This window comes from Orycteropus afer, unplaced genomic scaffold (genome assembly GCF_000298275.1).
Source record: "Orycteropus afer afer isolate SDZICR_OR568_19922 unplaced genomic scaffold, OryAfe1.0 scaffold00080, whole genome shotgun sequence".
NCBI lineage: Eukaryota > Metazoa > Chordata > Mammalia > Tubulidentata > Orycteropodidae > Orycteropus > Orycteropus afer.
The window spans coordinates 8,550,845-8,578,394 of NW_006921667.1; the positions used below are offsets into that span (position 1 = coordinate 8,550,845).

The following is a 27,550-nucleotide window of genomic DNA, read 5'->3' on the forward strand; positions in this document are numbered from 1 at the left end:
AGGAGAGTATGGAGGGATGGACACTGGGAAGAGGTAACTATGGGGAGGAAGTGAGAGGGGAGCTGTTGCATTGTGGTAAACTGTGGTCAATTTAATGCGACAAAGTATATGTGAACTGCTGTATGGAAAGCGAATTTGCTCTGTAAATCTTCACCCAAATCACAATAAATAATTTAAAAAAAAAAAAGTTTGATCCAGCAATCCCATGACTAGGTATATATCCTAAAGAAGGGATAGCCAGGACAAGAACAGATAATATGCACACCCATATTCATTGCAGCATTATTTACAATAGCAAATAGGAAACAACTGAGGTGCCCATCAAGAGAAGAATGGATAAGCAAATTATGGTATGTACACACAATGAAATACTATGCAACACTACAGAATAATATAGAATCTCCAAAACACCACAAAATGTGGATGAACTTGGAGGGCATTATGCTAAGTGAATTAAGTAAATCACGAAGGACAAATATTGTATTAGTTCTAATTGTAAAAATTCAAGGAAAGGTTTATATATGGAAGGAAACATTCTTTCTTGGTTACCAGGGGTGAGAGGGGAGAGGAGGAAACACTGCAAAAAAATTCAAATTACATTAAAAAAAAAAAAAAAGAGGGTGGGAACCTGAGAATCACGTAGTCCACCTCCTGGGGAATGGGGGAACTATATCATAACTGCCAAACTACTGAGAATCATGGCCCAGCCAAGTTGACACAAAACCTTAACACAGCAACCATATTATTCTGCTTTTTTTGGTAAGATGTGGAAATAGGCTTGGAGGTGTTAAGAAATGTAACCAAGCTCACACAATGTGAGCAGATAAATGTGATACATAAATGCTCATGCCCTCTTCCCAAATTTTTATCAAAAACAGAAAAATTAATGGTGATGGAATAATTCAGAAAAGGATACTTGCACAACTTGCAGAATGTGATCAATGTCACTGAATTATACATGTGGAAATTGTTGAATTAGTGTATGTTTTGTTGTGTATAGTTTTACCACCACAAAAAAATACAGACAAGTTAAAAGAATAATTCAATAGTATCAGACTTGTGGAAAGGATTGTGATAATTTGAATGTGGATTCCAGTAGACTAAATCAAGACTTGTAGAATTTTTGTGTAGAAGCTGATGGATTGTTTTGGTTCTCTAGTGCTGCAACAGAAATACCACAAATGGATGGCTTTAACACACAGGGATTTATTCTCTTATAGTTTGTTGTTGTTGTTGTTATGTGCCGTCGAGTCGGCCCCGACTCATAGCAACCCCTCCTTGGGTTTCCGAGGCAGTATCACTACGGAAGTAGGATTGCCCAACCTTCCTTCCGAGGAGTGGCTGGTGGGTTTGAACTGCCAGCCGTCTGGTTAACAGGCAAGTGACTTAGCCACTATGCTACCAGAGCTCTTATAGTTTAGGAGGCTAGAAATCAGAGTTCAAAGTGCCAGCTCTAGGGGCTAGGTGAAGGCCCATCAACCTTGGACTTTAGCTCTGCTTCTTGCTCCCAGCCCACTGAAGCTAGAGGCTTATCTTAACTCAGGCAGCTGCTGGCTGCTGATACTGACAAACCCAAGGTCCAACAAGTAAAACGGCACATTCCCAAGATTATTAAGCAATATGGCAGAGCACTCATTCAAGTTCAGAAACCATCCCAAGACCCTCAGGCAACATGAGAGACTGTTGAATGAAGACTCAGCTAAAGACAGGGTCCAAGCATGCCAAAAAGCTCAGAGACATTTCTTAGGGCTCCTCCTTATGTACTGGAAGCAGACCACATCCCTAAGGCAGCTACTCAGCTGCTAAGACCAGATTCCACCATGGAGTTGATTACCAGTTTCATCACGGGGAATAACTACATCCAGCTGACCAGCTACTCAAAACAAGGCCCAGCCAAGTTGACACATAACCTTAACTACCACATGGAAAGACTTCTGCTGATCTAGAATTGCATGAAACCCAAATCAATCGCATAGGACTGAGTGGAGTAAAAGATTACTATGGGTTTTATGTGGAAATATTGCTGATGTTTTAAAGTAGAACATACTTTCTGGACAGAAGAAACTATTTTCCTCCCTTCTCCTAAATTATCTAGCTATAATTTTCCTGCAGATTTGGGCTGGTTGTTATTAGGTTATTCCTATGTGTTTATATAATCAATTAACCAAAAGGAAAAATAAGAAATATGAAGGGAACAAAAAGTTGAGACCAGAAAAACAAACTGTAAAAAGACTAAAAGAAGAATCGGGAGATGAGAAAAACCCTGACTACAGGATATTCTGTAGTGGTATGTAGTTACTGAAATAGCTGATTCTTGCATTAAAGGAAATCATCAGAGTTTAAATTGGTCTGGATATTATAACTCTCAAACTGGAAGTTTCTGTTGATAAACTTAGCAAAATTGTAGAGACCATAACAACAGAAGTATCTGAAGTTCAAACTGTGATTTTACAAAATAGAATAGCATTAGATTTCCTATTAATTCCCCAAGGCAGGTTTGTGCCTTGCTGTATTTATATTAATAATACACAGTCTGAAGTTTTACATATGAAAAGCAGTTACTGATGCCACTTGTATAAAAACAGACACTTCATAGGGTTTGCTTCCTTGGTTCAAAGACTTAGGGCCATGGTTTTGTGGGTCATTTCAGTCAATTAGCCTAATATTGTTCTATTTGCTAACTGATTACGTAGTGTAGCATCTGGGGATGTAAAGGCCTGCAAGTGGCCAAATGAGGTGTAACAGTGGGTCTGTTTGCCTGGAGCAGCAGAAGAAAGGAGAGCCAGGAGGAGGAAGAACTAGATTCCATGTCTGATTACCTCCATTCTTTTGCCACAAAGTCATAATTATTGGATGGTGCCCAGCTACCATTCTTGAATTTTGTGATGAAAGATTCTGTAGCAGAATGATGATCAGAAAGAGGGAATAACAAAATTGTTTTGATTCTCCTGGAACCCAAATTTCTGGGTTCATAGAATTATGGTGACCCACCCAGGCCATTGCCCTTTGGTGTCTTTTTGAACCATGAAAGAACTGGTTCCCTAGAATCACCTTCAAGTCAAACAATAGCCTACTCTGCAGCTTATCAGAGACATTTGGCCTTAGGCATTGGGTTCTTTTGGAAGATTATCTATGGTCAGTCAGCTTTGAGAAGCAAGAACTACAGGGTCTGTCTAGATGCTATTTTAGAATTTATGGTATGTCCTTAGTGAGTAACCTGCCCTGTGCTTTGATACTATCGCTTGAGAATTTAACATAACAACCACCTATATAACCTGCTTTTGCTGTCCCCTCTTCAGTGCCCCTTCTCAACATGTTTGGGTGATGCTATCCAATTCCAATAATATCTATTCACAATAATTTTATTCTGTTACACTAGGAAAAAAAAAAAGGAAGAAGAATCAATAAAATCCACATGCCCTCTCCCAGGTTCAATAATTTTTAGTGTATGGTCATATTTACTTTAGCACACTTTCTCAAATATATGCAGGTTTTGAACAAGTTGAAAGTAATATGCAGACATCATGACCTTTTACCTCTAAATACTTGAGCTTGCATACTGCTAAGAATTAAGGCATTCTCTTACATAATCACACTCAAGAAATTTAACAATTAGCCCATAATATCTAATATTCAACCCATATTCAACTTTCCCCAATTGTCCTAAAGACGTCTTCTACTGCTGCTTTTTAAACTTTATCTAGAATCCAGTCAAGGTCTGTATGTTGCATTTAGTATCTTTTAATTGAGAACAGTCCCCTGCCTCAGTTTTTTTTCCTAGTTCATTGACTATTTTAAAGTGCCAAGTTCACTTATAAAATGTCCCACATTGTAGATTTAGCCAGTGTTTCCTCAATTTACGTGCAGTATGTTGTTATTGTTGTTATTTGCTGTCGAGTCGGCCCCGACTCATAGCTACCCCTCCTTGGGTTTCCGAGGCAGTTATCACTACAGAAGTAGGATTGCCCAACCTTTCTTCCGAGGAGTGGCTGGTGGGTTTGAACCGCCAGCCTCCTGGTTGGCAGTCAAGTGCTTTAGGCACTATGCTACCAGAGCTCCTATATTTGGCAAGAATTCCACTTAGGGAATGGTTTCTAGTTGGCATTGCACAGTCAGCCCACGTCAGGCACTGACATCACTAGGAGGTAGGGGGCATGTGGACTGCACTGGATGACACTGTCAGAAAGAGAGGCAACAAAATGACTTGTCCATAAAACTTTTGTGCAGTATTTCAGCAGAAATTTATTATTTGTTATTAAATATTTTTGTAGTTAGTTACAACAAAAAACATTTTCATAAGCCCAACTTACATGTACCAATATAACTACAAGGCTAAAACTATGCTAATTTAATTTTTGAGCCTCCTAATGCATCGAGTCAGAGTTGTCATTATTACTCAATATAATGAAGCTTTGAATCACGTGGTTTCCTCGCCCACATAACAAGCATGCACTGTTGTTTTTGTTGCTGCTGGTATTTTTAGTTGCTGATTTTGTCAAATTTTCTGGTGTTTTAGCTATAATATTGTGGTAATTAGTATTTGTGCAAATATATTACTAACATTTTTGAGAATGGAGTAGTAATTAAAGAAAATGAGAGAATTTTTTTAAAAAGCTTCTGCTTAGTTCCTAATATTATAACTAATAATGTTGTAATTCAATGTAGAAGGTTTTTACAAAACAATTTTGTTATATCATATCGTCATATCATAGTCATATAATCTAAGAGATGCCTTAGAAACCCTATGGGGCAGTCCTACTTTGTCCTAAACCAAATTCCCAAACCCACTGCCACGGTGGATTACAACTGATAGCCACCCAGAGTCTCCAAGGCTCTAAATCTTTATGAAATTAGATTGTCTCATCTTCCTCCCGCAGAGTAGCTGGTGAGTTTGTACCTCCGACCTTCTGGTTATCAGGCAAATACCTTAAACCTTGCACCACCAGAACTCCTTACTCTGTTGGAGCTCTCCCAATGGGGGTGGCTATGAGTCGGAATAGACTCAATGGCAGTAGGTTTTGTTTTTTGGTATAGGGTTACTAAGAAACTCTGGTGGTGTAGTGCCTAAGGCATTTGACTGCCAGAAGGTTGGTGGTTCAAATCCATCAGCCACTCCACATAAGGAAGCCTGGGCAATATACTCTGTAAAGATTTCCTGCCTTGCTATGAGTCAGAATGACCGGATGGCAGTGAGTTTGGTTTATACGGGTTGCTATGAGTCCGAAGGAAGGTTGGGCAATCTACTTCCGTAGTGATACTGCCTCGGAAACCCAAGGATAGGTCGCTATGAGTCGGGTCCGACTCGAGGGCAACAACAACATGAGTCGGGACTGGACTGGACAGCATTGGGTTTCTTGCGCATGGCCGACCTCTCGATTAGCAACCCAGCGCTTAACCACTGCGCCACTAAGGCTCCTTTCAAATCAGGCATAAAAAACCAAACTCACTGCCCAAGTCAATTTCCACTCATAGTGGTTCCTCCTTGGGTTTCCGAGGAGTTATCACTAGGGAAGTAGATTGCCTAATCTTCCCTCCCAGGAGTGGCTTGTGGGTTTGAACCACCAATCTTCTGGTTAGCCATCAAACTCTGGTGGCGCAGTGCCTAAGGCATTTGACTGCAAACCAGAAGGCTGGCGGTTCAAACCCACCAGCCACTCCTCGGAAGGAATGTTGGCAATCTACTTCCGTAGTGATACTGCTAGAAAAACCCAAGGAGGAATTGTTATGAGTAGGATCCGACTCCATGGCAGTGGGTGGCCTTAGGCACTACGCCATCCAAGGCTGTAATGCTAACTTGCAGCACTTGGTTGTGGTGGTAATGGGACCTGTTTGTAATCTCTACGAAATAACAACCGTGGCTACCAGGCTTTCGGATCAGAGGCAGCACCAAACGCTGCTCCGTACCCTTAATTCAGCACCCAAAAGACTCTCTCCGCTCCCTTCCCTCCTCCCCCCTCCCCAATTCCGCCCCCCCCCCCCCGCGGCCCGTCAAGGCCCCACCCCTCCACGGCCTAGCCCCACCCCTCTACGGCCTAGCCCTGCCCCGCCTCGTTTTAGCTGCCCCTGGTGGCGTAGTGCCTAAGGCATTTGACCGCTAACCAGAAGGCTGGCTGTTCAAACCCACGAGCCACTCCTCGGAAGGAAGGTTGGGCAATCTACTTTCGTAGTGATACTGCCTCGGAAACCCAAAGAGGGGTCGGGTCTCAATGAGTCAGATCCGACTCCACCGCAATGGTTGCGTTTTTGTTTGCGTACAGCCGCGCCCAGCGGCGGAACCGAGAGTGTTTGGCACTGAGGGTGGCCAGCCCGGACTCTGAATCTGCGAGCACCGGACACCCACGAGGACACTGTTTCTCAGTGGGTTTCCGGGCGCGCTGCTTCACCGCAGCCTTTCGGCCGGAATTCCCCGTGCAGCCGCTGCAGCCGGTGGACCCGCTTTAGCTGCCGCCATGGGGATCCTGGAGAAGATCTCGGAGATCGAGAAGGAAATCGCTCGGACGCAGAAGAACAAGGGTGAGGGCCGGCCTGGCAGGGGCCTTCCTTTTTGCCCATTCTCAGTCTTCCTGTCTGTAAAATGGGGGAGCACTCCAGTTGGGGCGGACAGGCAGGTCGCGGAAAAATGCCAGAGAGGGGTCGAGGCCTGCCAGCGCCCTCGAGGCAGGACTAGGTGGGTCCCATGCCCTAGTCTAACTGCAGACGTCCTGGTGAGATCTGCACAATGCCAGACTCGATGATCGACTAGAGAAATCCCAGCTCACAGAGCAAGCAGCTAACCTAGAGAGAGGCAGGGCCGGGATCCGAACCTAGGTTTCCTAATGGTTGGGCCTGGGGACGTTGTGCTGGAAAACCCCGAAAGAAACTTCGCAGGAGCAGCTGCACCCAGCAGCTGGTAGCCGGCGAGGTAAAGTAGAGGGAAGATCAGGACGCTGGAATCTGACAGGCCTGGTATTGAATCCGGCTGTTGACATTCATGAATGTTGTACATTCATTCCGTTTTCTCATCTGCAAATGGGCATAATAACCCCTTGCCTACTGTAGCTCACAGTGGTTGTTAAATTAGGTAGCATTTGCAAAATGCTGATCACATGGTGAGCACTCAGTATTTAAAGAAACACACCAACAGAGGTCACATATAATGAAGCCCCAAATCTAGACTTTAGATTATAAGAGCTGCAGGAACTCAGAGAAGAGGAAAGGTGAGGAAAGAACACTGGTGAAACCCAAGTAGCCTTGTAGGAGGAGGCCGAATGTAAGCTGGTTGAGGAGAAGATATTCCAGGTGAGGACTCCTGCTGAGACAAAGACATGGGAGTTAAGTGATCATGGTGTGTTCATGGGACAATGAGGAGAGCCATGTACATCATCAATAAGAATCTGTAGGTCTGGTAGTAGGAGATGCTGTGGGCCGGGGTGGGTGAGGCCCTATACCTGACCAGTCATGTTGTGTGGTTCAGCCTTACAGGAGTAGGAAACAAGGAGCACTAGGTGCCTGATCTCAGTGTCTGTCCTCATTCAGGTCTGAGGGCTGAGGAGTTGAGAGACTGAGTCTCAGCATTTTCTCTGTCATTCGTTCTTCTGTAAATCTTTACTGAGCCATTACTCTGCTTTAAACAGAATGTGTCACCTCCTTGACAATGATTGCTGTCTGGGTCTAATGTTCGCAGCCAGCACCTACTCACAACTGGGGGCCTCATCTGACCTATGGGGCTTGGATACCGTGGACACTTAATTCTATGTCTTGCTTTTTGCCCTTTAGCCACCGAGTATCACCTGGGCCTGCTGAAAGCAAAACTCGCCAAGTATCGGGCTCAGCTCCTAGAACCATCCAAATCAGCCTCATCCAAAGGAGAGGGCTTTGATGTGATGAAGTCGGGTGACGCCCGTGTGGCACTGATTGGATTTCCCTCTGTGGGTAAGGTCAGTGATGGCCATTGTTCCCTCAATATGGGCCTTGGGGGAAGGGGCAGGAGGTCATCTACTTTTACACAGATGACTGTCTATGCCTCCCCTCACTGCTTCCTGGATTTGCTCCAGGGACAGAGAAGACCCAACCCACCCTCCCCAAGTTTTGGCCTCCTATCCTACTCTCACACATAAGCATGTGCTAAGTGTGCCTCATGTGTAGGCACTGGGCCAAGTGACAGCGACATGGCAGCAGACCAAGCCCCTGCCCACAGAGAACTGCGGAGAAGGGGCAGTAAACAAATGAAGTAAAAGATGTGGTCTATCAAGTGGTGATGTATGCTATGGGGAGAAGATGAGGCCCCTCTAGTTTATGTAAGGAGGTCCAGGAAGCTTCTCTGGTGAGGTGGTGAGCAGAGGCCTAAAAAAGTGAGAGAGCTGGCAGATTCCTATGTGGAAAAATGAGGCAAGAGTAAGTGTAAAGGTCCTAAGACGAGTTTGCTTGATGTGTTCAAGGGCTTTAGGTGGCTGCACCTGAGTGAGCAGCGGAGGGCAGTAGGGAGGAGTCAGAGGATGGAGGCCTCAGGGGCCACCAGGACTTGGCCCTCTCCCTGAGTGAAGAGGAAGCCTCTGCAGAATTTCTAGAAGGTTTATTCTACAAGTTTCGGGGTTCAGCATAAGATCCATATTTTATTTTATTTTTATGTATGGGTCATTGTAGGATTTGGGACAGAAAAGGGACATGAACTGACTATTTTTTTAAAAAAAACCAACAACTTTACTTTAGAACAATTTTAGATTAACAGAAAAATTGCAGTGATAGTACAGAGTGTTTCCATATGCCACATACCAGTTACTCCTACTGTTAACATTTTATATTAGTATGGTACATTTGTCACAACTTATGAACCAATACTGATCCATTATTATTAACTAAAGTCCATACTTCATTCAGATTTCCAAGTTGTTACTGATTTCTGTTCTAAGATCCCATTCAGGATACCACATTATGTCTAGTTGTCATGATTCCTTAGGCTCCTCTTGGTTGTGGCAGGTTCTCAGACTTTCCTTGATTTTGATGAACTCATTCTTTGTGACTCCTGTCACCATTGCACCCCCCCCATATACACATACCATACACATAATGAAAGGAGTCATGTCTGTCACTTGTGCTTTCACTTTTATTATGGATATCTATCAGTAACTGTAGGTGGTGTGGTTATATTGTTGTAGCAGTTCTCTTGTCTCTGTCACCCACTGATGGATATCTAGGTTGTTGCCAGTCTTCTGCTCTAACACAGTGCTATGCTGAACTTCCTCATGCCAGTGGCTTTGTGCTCTAGAACATATGTCTTAGAGGAAGCAGGCCTAGAAGGGGGCCCACTGAGTCATGGAATCATAGGTTTTAAAAATGGCCATTAGGAAAAAAAAAAAAAAAAAGAAGGTGGGGACCAGGTTTGCTTGTCCAATAGAGCCTGGTGTAACCACTGAGACTATGGCCCCTAGCTGCCCTTCAGGTCTGGAATTGAACCCACAACGTGGTTTCCAGCCAAACAAAGTACAGGCATGTGAGTTAAACATTTACCTCAAGTAGACACATGCCCTGGAGAGAACAATCATGGGAGAAGGAAGGGCTGCTTATGCACAGGGAGATAGCTCAGGGTGCAGAAGAGTATGAAGGGATGGACACTGGGAGAAGGTAACTATGGGGAGGAAGTGGGAGGGGAGCTGCTGCATTGTAAATTTTGGTCAATGACATGAGACAAAGTATATGTGAACTGCTGTATGAAAAGTGAATTTACTCTGTAAATCTTCACCCAAATCCTAATATATATATATATATATATATATATATAAATGAATGAATGAATGAATGAATGGCCATTAGCCCCTCTGAAGAAGTTCTAGCTGATTCCACATGGGGACAGGCAAGAAGTATTTCCTCATGTCCACTTACTTCCCCAGTACATGTTTACAACATATCAGAGCTGGGTTTTGTGCTAGTCAGGTACAGATTGGATTCCTTCCTAAGGGCATTGAATTGCTTCCTGATCTTCAGGAACATTCTCCCTCAGTGTGATTTGTTATCTCCCTCAGTGCTGCACACCTTTCCTCTGTGTCCTCTGTTGGTTGGATAAGGATATAGGGTTATTTTAGTAATCATCAGAGCCAGTTAGAGTTAGGATGGAAAAGTCGCTGTGAATGAAAGTTACAAATACATTGGAAGCTAGCTGTTCCTTATTATCCTGAATAGGAAGGTATTGTACCCACTAGACTGAAATTTCAGTTTCCCACACCCTAATCCTTTGCATCCTAAGGGAATGAGGAAAGTATCTGGACAAGTATCTGTTGGTAAGCACCTGGCTTCCATCAGACCTTGACTAGTTATGAGTTACTTCTGTGTGACACACCATAGTGCAGTGGGTTTCTCTTTAAATATAGCCTTTCTGTGCTGGGTTTGTAAGGCGCTCTGGTGGTGTAGTATCTAAGGCATTTGACTGCTAACCAGAAGGAAGGCCATTTCACAGAAGGAAGACTGGACAATCTATTTCCGTAAAGATATACCGCCTCAGAAACCCAAAGGGGGTCGCTATGAATCGCAATCAACTTGATGGCAGTGAGTTTGGTGCTGGGTTTGTAGTTCTGCCAAGATGATTTGCTAGGCCACAGTCTTGGAAAGGGATTGATTAGTATTCTATGCAAATTGGGTGCATAAAACCTTTGTGGAGATTGGTTGATTATTATGCAGATGATTATAGGTGACTGGCCTACTGAGAGAATTGGTCAGTGTGTGGTCTTGGTGGGAGGAATAGAGTTATAAAAGGGCTAATCAAGTAGAGGTTGAGGGGGACCTCACTACTATCAAGAAGAGTCTAGAGCTGAGCATATCCTTTAGACCCAGGGTTGCTGTACTGTGAGCCTCCTACACATGAGAGACAGTTGTAATACTAAAGATGGTGAGAAATTATGCGAGATGGGCACAGCAGCATGAGTGGCAGCAGTGTGAGCAGCAGGAACCAGGAGACCAGCACAAGAGAATTCCAATGGGCTTTTGGCCACAGAGAGAAACTCTATGTATTTGCCAACCCAGGGTGCAAGACAACTCAGCACCCTCAGGCAGGAGGCTTGCTGGCAGAGTAGGATGCCTCTGTGCATTTGTCAGCGGAGCCAAAAGAGCTGTAACACTTGCCTGAGCAGGGCAGAGGCCTAAGCAATAACTGGCTACAGTGGCTTGAGAGAAGACCCAGTGGTGGGCACAGCCAAGAGAGAAGGCCCAGTGGCAGACATAGCTGAAGAGCTGCCTACAGGCATAGCCAACGAGAATCTGAGAGGTGTCCTAGTTGCAAGTTGTCTTGATTGAAGAACTATATCTTGTCTCCTGAGTTGTATCCTTTTACTTTCATGTTGATTCCAATCCTGAATTGTCAGTTATTTCCCTAATAAACCACGTAATCATAAGTGTGGTCTGTAAGTTCTGTGTGGCAATTGCAATGAATTATCAAGCCCTCCAGAGAAGTAGAGAGTGCTGTGGGAGGGACAGCTGAAAAAGTGGGAGAGTGGAGGTATGTCTGACCCTTACCTCACAGGAATTACTTTTAGGCTGATCTTGGGTCTCCTCTCCTCTCGTGAATTTAGATGACTTCTGATGCTACTAGTACACATAATAGTAATCAAATTTGTTCTTTTGTTTTTCTAACTATTATAACCTGTGAGATGCGATCTAGGTCCTAGGAGGAGTCAAGTAGGGTCAGGCATTTAGAAAGCAGTGAGCAGTGATAGAGAGGTCGGGAAAGAGGGAAACAGAATAGCAAGCACAAGTAGTTTCAGGTGGCCTGTGGAGAGCTGCAGTGTTAGTGATACCTGAAGGCATTGAGAAGGGGTTATGCTGCTTAGGAGGCAAAAATGGGCAACACAAAGTGGGTGCTATAGGGGTAGTCCTGGGCCCTGACAGGAGGAAAGAAGACTTTCCTGCTTCCTAGAAAGATAAAGTAGGGACATCTAGTGTATAGATTAGGGGCTGGGAAGAGCATCCAACACCACCCCATCATCTTCCTCACTGATGCAAGACTCTGCCCAGTGTTGCTCTCCTGGGCCTGAGCAGCTCTATCTCTCTTGGCCCCAAGGCCTGTGTGATTCCTTTACCATCAGGAATTTCTCCTGTGGCTAAACCCCAGCCCTGCCTGTTGAGAAGGCAGATGTGTTTTTATACCCTTGGATGCAGGAGAAAGGCTGATGAGCTGATCCCCACCTCATGAATTTGAGGGCCATGGAGTCCCCTGCAACTTTTACTATTCTGACTAATCCATTCAATAGACCCCTTACAACCCTGCCCTAAATGTGAAGGACATATGTAGTTTCTGGCCTATGCTTGAACACCTTTAGTGATGGGTGCTCACACCCCCTGAGATTACTTAGGCTAGACACTTGGAGTAGGGGAGTGGGCTTCTGATGCAGCCCTTCAGAAGAAGCTGACAGCCTCACTGCAGTAGGCCTCTGATCCAGCCATGCCTCTGCCCTATATTCTTCAGTCCAGTTATTGCCTCCAGAGCCTCTCTCTCTGGCCCTTTCTCATTTTCCTAATTTTGTATAATTGAGTTGAAAGAACAAGTACAACCTGCCCTCCATCTAGATTCATTATTGACATTTTTCCATAATTGCTCTTTCTCTATAAGTACATGTATATGTATGTTTTGATCCATTTGAGAGTAAATTACAGATGTCAAGAACTTTCCCCCCTAAATTTTTTTCCAGTTCATCTTTTCACAAATGTACAACTTATTGACAGCACTTAAAATAATTGGCTTTGCAACCCTATCCTTAATCAATGCAATTTTTCCATCACTGTAAACCAAAACTCAGTATTCCGTAAGCAGTAAGCTCCCCCTTCCCCCTAAAAAGGAGCTCTGGTGGTGCAGTGGTTAAGACATTTGGCTGCTAACCAGAAGGTTGGTGGTTCAAACCAACCAGTTGCTCCTTGGGAGGAAGATGAGGCAATCTACTTACAAAAAGATTTACAACCTTAGAAATCCTATGGGCCGCTATGAGTCGTAAGCTACACATTGGCATTGGTGGGATCCCCCCTCCCCACAATGAGATCATACAGTATTGTCCCTTTGTGATTGACTTATTTAATCAGCATAATGCCTTCAAATTCCATCCATATTATAGCATATATCAAGACTGTACTGAGTGATATTCCATTGTATGTACTTACCACATTTTGTTTATCCATTCATTCATTGATGGGCATTCAGCTTTCCATCTTTTGGGTGTTGTGAATAATGCTGCAATGAATATTGGTGTACAGTATCTCTGATTTCAAGTCTTTTGGGTATATATCTAGTAGTAGAATTGCTGGGTCATATGGTAATTCTGTTTTTAGTTTTTTGAGGAACTACCACACTGTTTTCCACAACAGTGGTACCGTTTTGCACCCCACCAGCAATGAATATGAGTTACAGTTTGCCCACATCCTCATCATTTGTTATTTTCTGAGTTTTTGTTTGTTTTGTTTTATTTTAGCCATCCTAGTGGGAGTGAAATTGTATCTTGTGGTTTTGGTTTGTATTTCTCTGATGACTAATGATGTTGAACATCTTCATGTGCTTGGTGGCTATTTGAATGTCCTTCTTGGTAAAATGTCTATTCAAGTCCTCTGCCCTTTTATGATTGGGTTATCTTTTTGTTGTCTAAGTATTATATATCTTTTGGTTATTAGATTCTTATTGTATATGTGGTCTTTGAACATATTCTCCCAGTTGGTAGCTTACCTTTTCACTCTTTTGGTAAAGTCTTTTGATGAACAAAAGTTTTGAATTTTTATTAAGTCCCATTTATTTATTTTGTCTTTTGGTGTTTGTGCTTTGGGGTTTGTTATTTTTAATAACTTTTTATTGTGATTTGAGTGAAAGTGTACAGAGCAAATCGGTTTTCCATTTAACAATTCATACACTTTTTGTTTTGTGACATTGGTTACAATCCTCACAATGTAACAGCACTCTTCCCACTTCCTCCCTGTGTTTACAATTTCCATTAGTCCTTCTTTCCTATCTCTTTCTGCCTTCTGAGCTTTATTCCTGGGCAAATGCTGCCCTTTTGATCCCATAAGGTTGATTATTCTCAGGAGTGCTTACTTCCCTGGTGTTAACGTTCACCTTATAGGCTTGTGTGTCGTTTGGCTGAAAGGTGAACCTCGGGTGAGTTCAGTTTCAGGCTTGATGGGTGTCTAAGGGCCATAGTTTTGAGATTCTACCAGTCTGTATTAGACTAGTAAGCCTAGATAATCTGTTGTTAAAAGCTAGACCTAATAACTTTTCCCCTGCATTTTTTTCTAAGAATTTTGTTTTTAATTTGCACATTTCGGTTCTTAGTCCATTTTTAATTTGTTTTTGTGTATGACATGAGGCATGGATCATGTTTCATTTTTGTGTGTGTGGAAATCCAGTTTTTCCAACACCACTTACTAAAGAGACTTCTCCTTCCCCCATCAAATGGATTTAGCACCCTTGTCAGAAATCAGTTGACCGTAGATGTGTGGAACTATATCTGAACTGTCAATTCTATTCCATTGGCACTCCTAAATATTTAGCTTATATCTCCATAGAATAGGGACATTTTCCTTCTTAACCACAAACTGTTACTCACAGCAACAAATGAACAGTACTCCTTTAATATCCCTGAATGCCCAGACCATCTTCTGATTTCTCCAGTTACCCCCAAAATGACTTTTGCAGTTGGTCTCTCTACCCTTGGCTCCATTCTGTGGCTATATGTGGATCTATAGACTTAGTGCTTTAAATCTGCTTTAATCTAGAGCAGCTCTTTTTGTCACAGCTGGACTTGCTGGAAGACTTGGCCACTGTCCTATAGGATTGACTGTGCCCCAAGTCAACCTGGTGCCTCCTTGTGATGTCCTCAGCTTGCTCCTCGGTCTATTGTAATTTCTGTGAGCTGAGAGTTACATGGGAAGACGTAGTTGTATCAGCTAAGAGAGGATGGGCACCTCTGTCTACAACACACCAGGAAGCACCTGTACCTCCAGCCGTCACTGGATTAAGGAGGTGGCAGCTGTATCTTCCACTGTAAAATTACATTTCCCCTAGCAACCAAAAACTAACTTGTAGGGTGTTATCATGGTAGCATACAGAGTCCAGGCCTGTCACCCTTCACTTAAGAGATCTTGATAATCATCCTTGCTCAAGTCTGTTTTATTCATAGTTTTAAAATGGTGACTTTATAGTTCTTATCATCCTTGCTCATTTATTAGCTGACATTCTGTAAAGTAATGCTTTCTCTCCTCACAGGGGCTCCTAGATTCCCTGAACAACAGTCCCTCCTGGGAGATGGGACAAAGGCTATGTCTGCCCTTTAACTACCTAACTTATGGGTGCCTCAGTCTCAGCTGGTGATAGGAGCTGTCATAGGCTGTGACTTCTAGGTGTCATTACTCACTAGTTTGTGAGGCTTTTATTTTTCTTTTGCTTGCTAGCCTGCCAAAGACTTTTTTTCCCAGGTGAGAAACCCAGCTGAGAGAAACCATTGTAGGTGCTGAGGGCTGGGCCCTGTGGGGAATATGGACTCTCTGACCATAGGGCATCCAGGACCCTCACCCACAAAGGCCAGGCTGGTGTCTTGAAGCTGGCCTTGAGGGCAGGGGCCCAAATGTCTCTCCATGCCCTTGGGCCCCAGTGATTCTTCATAGCCATGCAGTTCACAGGCCAAGAGTGAGGAGGGAATCTCCCTGCTGCCTCACCCAGCAGGTGACCAGCTCTGCAAAGATTCTCCAAGGAGGCTAGAATAAGATTCTTAAGGGGAATTACCTCTTTTTCTTTCCTAGTCCACCTTCTTGAGCTTAATGACCTCTACGGCCAGTGAAGCTGCATCCTATGAGTTTACAACCCTGACATGTATCCCTGGAGTCATTGAAGTAAGTTGAGGTTTGCTAGGGAAGGGTAGAGGGTGGGTGCTTGTGTTTATAGTTCCATGCATGGCTATCGCATATGAGTATCTTTGTGTCTGAGTAGGCATCTCCATGTAGAGGCAGGCTCCATACTGAGTCTTTGCCCCAAAGTCAGAATCCCACGGCCCCTGAGCTGGGGAACATTGTGGGTATCGTGGGTTCAGACAGGCTCTTTCCAGGGTAGCAGTGGGTGGGGTCTCAGCCACTATCATCCTCTCCTTCCCCTTCTCTCTGAATCCTAGTACAAAGGAGCCAATATCCAGTTGCTGGACCTCCCTGGAATCATTGAAGGAGCAGCACAAGGTAGGAAATGGAACAGATCGGGGGCGGGGGGGCAGACAGAATGGCAGGCTAGAGGGGTAGGGCAGGAGCTCAGCATCCCATCCAACCCACCCCTACCTTCACGGGCTTGGGACATGCGAGACACACTGGTCTCACTGTTGTCATATCTGGGTATGGCTATTGAGAGCTGGTGGTAGAGAGTGAGATGACCGTAGAGGGCCAGCAGGGCAGGTGTAACTATCCCACCTTAATTCTAGAAACTAAGGCCCAGGAAGTAAAATGATCCACCCAAGATCACACTGCTTATAGGACAGGCTTGACTTCCTGCCTCCAGTCCATCCATTCTAGTGTTTGCTGGCAGATCCCAATGTGGAATGAATACTTGTCAGCTGTCCCCTTCAGACTGTGCTTATAGTCCTATCTGTTTTGGTTTTTTAATTTTGAGATGGGAACTCCTGTGGCCTCTGATGACAAATGACTGCAGTAGGTGGGAGACTTTATAAAACAGACTCTGGCAGCTTCACAGAGCTGGTTAATACCCTGCGAAGTGCCATGCCTGATGCTGACCATTGTGCCATGCCTGATGCTTTGCGTTAAGAACTCTCACAAGAGTCCTTAACCTAGGGTTTTTATCAATTCCATTTCACAGCAGCACACCCTTGGGGGCAGATAGGTAAGGGCTTGTTCTACACCACTCCTAAACTATGAAGTAGTAGAGCTGAGCCTAAACCCCAGCCTCCCTGACTCTGAGTTCATTGCCTAGTGTCCAGTGCCCAAGGCTTTTCTTCTCCCTTTGGACCTTCCAGCCCCCAGTGGTTCACCAAAGGAAGGCTTGTCTACTTGAATTGGGGTGGGAATGGGGAATAGTGATAGGTCCAAGGAACCTCCTGACCCAGCTTGTGAGTAACACTGAATCTCAGGGACCTGGACCTGGACCTAGCCAAGCTACCACAGAGTAGCTGATTGAAGAGTATCGTGATTGAAGTTGTCACAGCTGCCCAGGGAGTTCACTTGATCCAACACCCTCCTTCTTAGAAGGGGGAGGCAGATCCTGGTTTGAAACCACAGCATCTAGATCCTGGTGCTGCTCTCTCAGTCCCCAACTCACTGTGTGACCTTGGCATGATGCTAACTTCTCAGGTTGTCTAATAATAATGGGATCTGGCCTTTGTGATAGTTTCCAAATAACCTCCTAATGTTATCTCATGTGATCTATTCTGCAGCCCTGAGTGGGGTACTGTACCCCATTTCCCAGAAAGGACAGGCTCAAATTCAAATCCTAGAACCACACATACTAGCTTTGTGATCAAGCCTCAGTTTTTCTTGTCTGTAAAATGAGCATAATAATATATACCTTATAGGAGCATTTTTTTTTTTTTTTTTTGTTTTATTTATTGTGATTTGGGTGAAGATTTACAGAGCAAATTCACTTTCCATACAGCAGTTCACATATACTTTGTCTCATGTCATTGACCACAGTTTACAATGCAACAGCTCCCTTCCCACCTCCTCCCCATAGTTACCTCTTCCCAGTGACCATCCCTCCATACTCTCCTGAGCTGTCTCCCTGTGCATAAGCAGCCCTTTATAGGAGCATTTTGAGGAAATAATTAATGAAGCACTTGGTGTAGGTCTGCCACACAGTGCTGTAAAATGCCAGTTATTATTATCCTACTTAAGGTGGTGATACTATAATTCTTCTAAAGTAAGTCTCCATAAAGAAGGCAGGAAGTGGATTAAAGAAAAATGCCAAGGAAATCATAGTCCCAGGTGGCATGTGGCAGAGACCTTGGTAGGTCTGCAGAGGACAAGCATTTGGGCACCATGGACTGGGTGTGTCACCATGTCCCACCTGTGTCTCTGAGGTCATGGAGAAATCCTCTGGGCTGTGAGCAGTATAGGCAGAAGGCATTTCTGAACCTTGCTATGGTGTGACCACATCGCTTCTGCCTGTCTAGGGAAAGGCCGTGGCCGGCAGGTGATTGCTGTGGCACGCACTGCCGATGTTGTCATCATGATGCTGGATGCCACCAAGGGAGAGGTGCAGAGGTCAGTGGGGGTTGGGATATAGTGGGGCAGGCCAGCATGCTGCTGGCCCTCACACATGGAGGTGGTGGCAGGACTGTCCACAGGCTGAACTTGATACAATCCAACTTAAAACATCTCTCCACAAGGCATTTCTCCCTGGAATAGGAGGGTACTTAGAGAGTGGGGCTGTGGGGGTAGTGAACTGTCCAGGAGCTCCTTGGCAGCATGGACAAGCAGACTGGAGTCCAAGGAGTATGGCTGGGGATGGAGTGAAGGAGGGAGTTGTTGTCCATATGGGTTAGCAGGATAAACTCTTGAGGAGCCCAGGTAGCAGAGGCTTCCATATGGAAGCCAGGCCCTGAGGGTGATTATGAAGGGCTATTTTGGGGCTCTTCCTAGGTCACTGCTGGAGAAGGAACTGGAGTCAGTGGGCATCCGTCTCAACAAGCACAAGCCCAACATCTACTTCAAGGTGAGGCCCCATGGCCTGCAGGCCAAAGGTATGAGGGTGGCTTGATGGCTCCAGCCAGAGGCTGAGGCACCTGGACCTCTTTCCTACATCAGCAGCTCCCCTTTCTTTTCTCCTCTTCCAGCCCAAGAAAGGTGGTGGCATATCCTTCAACTCAACAGTCACACTGACTCAGTGCTCAGAGAAGCTGGTGCAGCTCATCCTGCATGAATACAGTATCCTTTGAGGGGGAGGTGAGGGCTGCCCAAGACGGGAGCACATAGCCCCAGCAACAGAAGATTGCCCAGAGGAACCCTACCCTGCCCCAGGAGCACTTTGCTCCAGCCCCCTCTCCCCAGAGCCCAGACATTTGTTCCAAGATGATTTTCTGGCTCCCTGCTAAGCACTGTCATGGCCATTGAGAAGAGAATGATCAGGTCCCTGCCCTTAAGACCCAGTCCAGCCCAGTGACTCTGGAAGAGAGATGAGAAGGCTCTCAGAAACTTGCCCCAAGGAATGGGGTTCTTGGCCCAGAGAAGGCCTGGGGAGAGCCAGGCCTTTGTGGATACCTTGGGGATGATCTGGGGACAAGGACTAGGACTCCACGCACACCCTCGATAGGCGAGGACCAGGGCTGCATGCACACCTCTGGGGGATGGTATGGGGACAAGAGCTTGTTGAGTCTCAGAGGCCCTAGAGGAGGGACACAAAGGGTGATGGTGGCAGGTGGGGGGGAATGGACAGAGGCAGAGTTCCGCTCAGCCTATGGAGAGCTCTCAGTCACACTTTTGGTGGTAGAACAAGCTATCGAGTGAAATGGAGAGCTCCTAGTCACCGAGCCAAAGCAAGATAGCTTGCAGAGAAGAGTTCTGCATAGGATGGGAAACCAGATGATACCAGTCTCTTTCAAACAATACTCCTTGCATCTGGAATTCTACACAGATGCTTTGAAGTCCAACAAGTTTGTTTGTTTGTTTTCCCCTGCCTAATAGTGAAAATTTAAACTATTTATTGATTTTGACTTTTACATATTGTGGTTCCTTTTGAAGGAAAGGAAAAATAGTGGTGCTTTCCACAATTTTAAAATCCCATAAAGCTTCTCAAGCAGATACGCTGGGGTCCCTTCTGGCCAGTCTGTGGTTTTGGCTTTGCTGACTGAGGGGCATATGGTGTCATTGGCACTCAGGTTGCCCTTAATCCCAGCCCTCAGAGATCTTTAATGCAGAAGTGCTTTTCCGAGAAGACTGCTCCCCAGATGAGTTCATTGATGTAATTGTGGGCAACCGTGTATACATGCCCTGCTTGTATGTAAGTGGTCCCTGTGCTCAGGACCTGCAGGTGTGAGATGGTAGACTCTAAGGAGCCCCTCCTCCCCTTCCCTGTGTGCCTCAGTGGCTGGGAGAGTATTTCAGACATATACAGCTTCAAGCCAGGATTCCACCTTGGCCTACCTTTCTGGGGAGCTGGTACCCCCAAGTACCTCAGCCTTCCCTTAAGCCTAGAGCCAGGTGGGGAGGTGTGGACGCTTTTGGTTAGAGCAATGGGAGAGCTGAGTAGGTTTGTGACCACTGAAGGACCTCCCTTTGACTACTTTGTTCCTTCTCCCTCCCCAACATCCCACCTCCACCTTTTAAAACCCAGGTGTACAACAAAATCGACCAGATCTCAATGGAGGAAGTGGACCGCCTGGCTCGGAAGCCCAACAGTGTGGTTATCAGGTGAGGTGTGGTGGTGCCCTGTATGTAGCATCCTTGGCCACCACAAGGTCATCTCCATGGCTGAGCCTGAGCCACTTCGAGATGTGCCTGTGTAGTCTCATCAGTATGACTGAGGGAGTGTCCTCCCAACGGCTGGGAGTGAGTGAGAGTGTGGTTCTGCCTAGCCCCACTCGGAACTGTGCTGGCAAGGGCAGCCTGAGAATTCAGCATAGGCTGAATGATACTTTTCAACTTGGGTTAAGAAAACAGGTATGTTTCATTAACCAGGTTGAAGTTAGAATGGTTCAACGGCTCGGTAGCATAATATTTAATGTCAGTATCCAGAAAAGCCCAGAACATGACTACTCTCCTGACATCTGCCCGGCCACAGCTCACAGGGAAGAGAGAGAGGTGTTTGCAGGCAGCAGGTTCCATCCGGGCTCCACTCCTTGCCTTTCTTTGCAAGCTATGTGTTCACTATAGGTTCCCTGCTCCAATAAGGATTCCTCTTTTGGGGTGCACTTACTCCTTTGCTCCATTTGGCTGGCTTCTAGCTCACAGCTTCTCTGTGATCTCTGCTGACAATGGCAGACACAGGAGACTTGCAAGGGGTGACTAGTGCCAACGGGGCATCCTGCCCCTGAGTACGAGAACTGTCTCCTGGCAATCCCAGTCGTGCAGAGAGCAGCAGTATCCCCCCCATCCTGCTGCATCCTGGGCCTGATGGGTTCCTCAGGGCACAGATAGTACCTGTATCAGGCTAGGCACCCCACCTCTTTACCTTACTCTGCTCACCACAGCCTTGCAGAAGAAAGACAACTGCTCAAGGTCACCGCTGTAATGGTTAAGCCCAGTCCACCAGGTCTGGCTACTTCCAAAGCTGGACTACTACTCTGTACTGCAGTGATATCACTGCTGGGCTTCCCTGGGCCCCCCAGCAGCCGTACTATCCTGGTGGATAAGCTGTGGATGGTACTGTTTCCCAGCCTTAACCCACAATGCCTAGCACAACCCTACCAGTCTTCTGTGGCAGGTTATCAGCTGGAAAGTCTAACCTCCAGATGCCCTAGGGCAATCACAGGGCAGTTACCTACACCCCCACTCCCAGAAAGATAGGCAGCTCTGGAGGCATGAAGGTGACCTGGGACCAAGAGGCACTGGCAGCTGAGGCATTCAGCTACCATCACAGTAATGGGCTGGTTTCTGCGCAGTGTAGCTGGTCCACACAGCCTTGGGCCCCATGCTCCAGCCTGGTGACACTTTATCCTTCAGCCCTAAGAAAGTAGAATACCAGCCTCTGGCCCAGGATCCTTCTACCTGAGCATGAGTCCTCCTTTTGCAGCTGCGGGATGAAGCTGAACCTGGACTACTTGTTGGAGATGCTTTGGGAGTACTTGGCCTTGACTTGCATCTACACCAAGAAGAGAGGACGTGAGTCGGGAAGCTGGAGTTCTGGACTCTGCACACACCACCCGAGGATGCCTGGCCCAGCCCACTTCGCACCCTGCTTGGAGCCAAGTGCTGCTCTGACTTCAGGCTGAGAGGGATCTCTGCCCAAGTTCTTGTGGCAAGGAATGCAGCCTTTTGGGCTCTTGGCCTTCAGGGTGCCTGATGTTGTTGTTATGTGCTGTCGAGTCAGCCTAACTCATAGCATCCCCTCCATGGGTTTCCAAGGCAGTATCACTACGGAAGTAGATCGTCCAACCTTCCCTCTGAGGAATGGCTGGTGGGTTTGAACTGCCAGCCTTCTGGTTAGCAGTCAAGTGCCTCGGGCACTATGCTACAAGAGATGCCTGAGGTAACCCCCTATGGCCTTCCCCACCAACAGCAAGGACCCATGTTAGGAGCTTTAGACAGCTGAGTCCACAGGAACTCAGTTTCATGTCTCAGTATCCACCTCTTCACAACTCTTAGTATTCTTAGAGCTGGAGCCTTCTCCATTCCCTTCTGCATACACATATCAGGAAGCCCAGTGGCCGAGTGTGAGCAGTCTGCATCAGCCCTGACTTTGTTGGCAAGGTGGGAGAATGGACTCCCTGACTAGAGCAGCTGCTGTGGCAGTCGAGGTGCACTTCTGCATTGTCTTATTGAAACTGCCATGGTTGCTGGACTGCCAGGAGGTTGAGTCCTAGGTTTGATTCATTCCGTTTTTTGTGTTGAGGTCAAGGTTGCAGAAGCTGGCACAGGGGTTTACACCAACAATGTCCTTAATAATTGGGCAGGAAGGGTTAGATTGGAGGCCTGGGAGACCTGTGGAGACCAGGGCAACCAGAGTGTACCTTGGTGGCCTTTTACAAAGACTTCCAGGGACAGTGACCACACAATTGACTCACTCCCATCTCTCCACCTGCACAGAGAGACCAGACTTCACAGACGCCATCATCCTCCGTAAAGGGGCTTCCGTGGAGCACGTGGTGAGTGGGGGTGCTCCCTTCAGGCCTCTCTTGGGGCTCTGTCTGCCTTTGCCTGTCCATCTGGGGCCTCAGTAGGGTGAGGGTGCTCCCTCCAGGCCTCTTGGGGCTCTGTCTGCCTGTGACTTTGTAGCTGAGGGTCAGGATCATTTCAGCTGGCCCTTAGATGGAATCCACTATGGTGGCAAAGTGGCCAAAGACTAGCTCTGGAGCTGAACAGGCCTGATGCATATCTGAGCCCTAGTTTCCTCTCCTGTAAACAAGGATAATGTTGCTGAGTTTGGTAGGTAGTTAGGATTACATTTGAATGAGAGCATGGAAAGCTCTTAGCTGAGACAGTGTCAAGGACAGTAGGTGCTGGTGCCAGTGGTAAAAAGAAGCTAGTGGGGTATGGAGGGGCTTTCGGGGTCTTACTCTGGAGCCTGGACTTTGTCCCAGAAAACCTGTTCTTTCAGTGGTCACCTATTCACAGGTGCCTTCCTCCCATGGCACCAACTATCCTGTAGTATAAGTAAAAGGCCTGTCCTATGTCAGATACTTTATTATAGCATGGGTGCTGGCAACAGAGACCCAGAATAGATGATCCAGGTAGACATTGGAGCCAGGCAGACCTGGGGTCAGACCTGTGCTCCTTCATCCTAACTGTACCTCAGGTTCATCATCTGACACTAGCTGACATCCCAGGGCTATGGTGATGCATCCAGCCCAGAGCCTAGTAGGTTGAGGGTGACCTCACCTATGAGAGGGTTATGAATATAAGCCCTGAGTGGCAGAGAGGATACTGCAGGGTTTAGCAAGAATGAGGGCTACTGTGGACTCCCAGGAAATGGCGTCTTCCAGTCCCCAGAGAAGTGTGCTCTTGTTCTTGAGAATTACTGCTTTAGATGACCTTCCATTCACTTCCTATTACTAGAAATATCTATTACTGAATACTGAGAAATAATTCTCTCCCACAGAACAGTAGAACAAACTCAGTGGTAGATGCCTTCTACTGATAATGCTAGGTGTTAGTGTCAAACTAGGGCATGGGGAGACTGGCAACCTGGAACACATTATGTATGCGTGCATGCACGTACACACACGTCTGCCTCAAGAGCGCACCAGCTTAGTACTTCAAAGCTTTCAGGGTTTCCAGAAAAGCTGGGAATCTCTGTGACCTCATGCTCTTTAAACACTGGCAGCGGGTTTAGTTGTTTTTTTAACGTTGGACAAACTGAATAGAACCTTAAATGCATGTGCAGGCTAGAGCTGACCTCTGGGCCATCAGTTTTCATTCTGTAGAAAGAGACAAGTGCTAGACTTGGACCTGTGGGCATCTCTGCTGGTTCCTGGCCATAGCACCCTCTTTTCAGAGCAAGACATTCTTGGTCTCCCAGAGGAGATGGATCAGATTGGCTTCCCATATGTGCTCAGGAGGTTTTCTTACAGTCCTGGTACCTGCTTCCCCATGGAGGCTGGACTGAGACATTACTCTCTGGCTCAAAGAGCAAAGTCTGCCCGGGGCCTATAAAACCTGTTGGCCTGTAATAGGGAAACTAGTCCAAACCATCTACCTCACCCCCTGCTCCCACCTATCACCATGACAACCAGGGGTCCATATTCTCAGAGGAGGAGTTAGCTTTCCCTTCCAAGATCTCCTCCTCTGGCTTTCTGAGACCTCTGGGATTCCTGAGACCTTCATCCCTACCAAAGAGCACTGAAGGATACCAGCTATCCTGGTGGCAGGGGCAGTCAGGCGGGTGACATGAAGTGCAGGAGGTGCCAGGTCATAGCTGCAGCCAGGAGTGCTGAGATACATGAGCAAGCAGAGGTAGAGTATCCTGAAAAGCCACCCTTGACCATTCAGGGACATCTTGAGGGTTGTTAGCGGGGAGTGGGAGCAGAGGGCCATTAATAGCCAGAACCCTCACCACCCTCTCATAGGTGGTAGAATATTTCTAATTGTGCATTACAATTCCCAGGAAGACATGGAAGTAGGACCATTAGAACCATCTGCAGTCGTGGATAAGGCTGAATCTGAGTTCAGCAAGGAGCATTCCTTGACCTAAGGCCTAGGCCTGGGCATATCTACTCTTCACTCAGCAAGTACTATTTGAGCACTTGCCTTGTGAAACAATACATCTTGGCATGTTGGCCAGGGCTTCAGGCCTGTTGCTGAGGTTGGGGTGTGGGCTGGGCAGAGCTGCATTTCCTGTCTAATTCCTATCCACTAGTGCCATCGGATCCATCGGTCTCTGGCCAGCCAGTTCAAATACGCTCTGGTGTGGGTGAGTTTCTGGGTGTGGATGTTGGGGGGGTGGTGTATTATATTCCATATAGATCCCTGGGTTATGCAGGGAGTGATGTGGGGTCAGGGTGTGTGTTATGTCTGACACACACCCCCACCTCAGGGCTTGGGCTGGGCACACATACCCCTTTGAAATTTGCCAGTTCTGGGCCCTCACTTTCCACTGTTCTGGGGTTTGCCAGTTCTGGGCCCTTACGCATAAACACACATACCTGCCCTTTTCCAGTTATACTTCTCCCAGAATGGAGTCTACCCATATCACAGTGGCTTGGCCTTGGTGAGTGGCAAAGTGCCATAGTGGCCCATGTGGCCCCTGTGCCTGGGGCTTCTCTCTCATGGACTCCCTCTACTCCCACCCAGGGCACCAGCACCAAGTACAGCCCACAGCGGGTGGGACTGACTCACACCATGGAGCATGAGGATGTCATCCAGATCGTCAAGAAGTAGGGGCGCTGGTGTCCCTCCCGTGTCCCAAGGGAGTCAGACCACTGGGACACATCAGAGCCCAAACAGGAAAATACAAATATACGTACACACCCCAGGAAGGGGTATCTCAAGTCTCTGCTGTGTTTAGATGTTTCTTCATTAGGTAGCTGATGATGCCGACAGAAGATAGTGGAGGCCTTGGACTCAGCTGAGGGTTTCCCTGAGACATTCTTGGATGGGGTTCTGAGTTGAAGCACTGGCCTGCCCGTACCCCAAGCCCCCTTTGGATACTGAGGGAGCAAGTGGCCCACCTTCCCCCCCCAGTCAAGAGCCTCATGTGGATGCTCAGGGCAGAGAGCTGGGCCACCTAGGTCCCTAGAGGTGGGTTGCTTCTGTCAAGCACCTTATTCCTTCCTCGGCATCTCTGGCATTTGGGTATGAGAGCTTTTCAGGACCAGACCATTCATGCCCCCCACTTTCACAGGGCTGCCCTATGGTGGAAACCAAGGCAAGTGGCTTTGAAGGTCCAACTCACACCCTCCCAGGCTGAGAGGTGTCTGAAGTGCCTCCCCCTGAGCTCCCACAGGGCAGCTCCCACCCAGCACAAAGGCCTTGGCCCTATACACTGGGGCTGGGCTGTTGAGTTTGGGTTCTGTGTTTGATTCTTAGCCCCTGATCTCTCAGCAGTGAAATAAAGGATGAACAATTCCTATATAGACTGTAGAAAAAGCTGGTACTTTTGTAGATTTGGTGACCTTTGCCAAGTTAGGGCATAGGGAGCAACAATGAGCCAGGGGATCAGTGTGGGTGTGGTCCGGGCCCACTGGGGAGCAGACCCAAGTCTGGGGTGACAAGAGAATGTGGGGAATAATCCCCTGGGGAACTAATTTCAAAAAGGGCCTTAGACCAGGCCTGGGCACAGAGTGGGCTCCATGTAGGAAAGCTAAGGAGCTGTGAACTCCAGGCCTCCTTGAGGCCAGGACCAGCTTCAGAGGCAGGCAGCATTTCCAGAAAGTCCTTATAACTGGGGCACCATTATAAGAGCAAAGTGGCCAGATGGATTTTCTGCTCCTCCCCAGATTGGGATTCTTGGCATGTGCTGGTACAGCCTGGGTATATGTTGAGCCCTTGCTATAGGCCAGGCACCATGCTGGGCCACCTCCCAGCTTGCAGTGCAGAGCTAGGATTTGGACCCAGGTCTTGAGACCTCTGAATGGCAATGGCAGGCTTCCTAGAGGAGGTGATCCTTTAGGGGGCCAGTGGTAACAGGCTTTGTGAAGCTGCCAGGCATTGGGTGTCAGGAACCATAGAGAGCTACTTGGGGTCCCTGGACCAGCCTGGGAGTGTGGAGCAGGCCTGGCTGCCTAACCATCACAGCTGTTGCCAGCTCCCCTGTCAGCTGTTCAAGCGTATTTCCAAAGACAAAACAAGAATAATAGAGATCATTAAATATACATGGAGCCCCAGGCAGCTGGCGTGGTAGGCTGGGCCTCCCTTGCAACACTGAGCTGCTCTGCTGGGCCAATGTGCTCCTGGAGCCAGTTCATAGGCCCTCCATTAGCGGCATGCAGGCCACGGGAGCCAGGTAAGGGCAGCCAGGCCCTGGGCACTTGGAGTCTTCCACCAGCCTGCCTAGGTTGCAGGGGAGAAGAGGGAATGGGAAGTTGGCAGAGTTGAGGTCTTGATCCTAACTCACTTTAAGACCTCTTCTCTGGGCCGCAGTTTATAAGATGGGTATAATGCCCATGCAGTTCCCCTCTTGAGGTCAGGGATACCAAGACAGGTAAGTGCTTGGTGGCATATCTCAGCCCCTCACCTGCCCCACTAGGCCTGGCTGGGGGAGGTCCCTAATTGAATTTCTTCCCTAGGAAGACTTCACTCACTTCCTGTAGGGCCGTGGAACCTAGAGAGGTTTGAAGGCCCTGGGTTCACAGGTGTTGGCTGAGTCCAGACCTCAGACAATGCTGGCTAGGTGGTAAAAGACAAAGTCTAAGGTTTGGCTCAGGGGAGACAGCCATCCAAGGTGCTGGTCATATGTACCCCTTGCATGGGCTGGGTTTGTGTACCTGTGTGTGTGTCTCTTTGGATTTCTGCATCTGTGGTCATCGTG

General features: G+C 47.0%; 1 protein-coding gene across 1 annotated transcript; it reads left to right on the forward strand.

Moving 5' to 3' along the window:
* Positions 1-6,449: 6,449 nt before the first annotated feature.
* DRG2 (developmentally regulated GTP binding protein 2) lies at positions 6,450-25,461 on the forward strand. The gene is made up of 13 exons (XM_007941457.2): positions 6,450-6,513; positions 7,756-7,916; positions 15,739-15,828; positions 16,104-16,164; positions 18,102-18,192; positions 18,571-18,643; positions 18,765-18,855; positions 19,830-19,927; positions 20,261-20,337; positions 21,659-21,747; positions 22,672-22,730; positions 24,941-24,994; positions 25,375-25,461. The coding sequence occupies exons 1-13, from the start codon at positions 6,450-6,452 to the stop codon at positions 25,459-25,461; spliced, it is 1,095 nt and encodes a 364-aa protein (XP_007939648.1).
* The last annotated feature ends 2,089 nt before the right edge of the window (positions 25,462-27,550 follow it).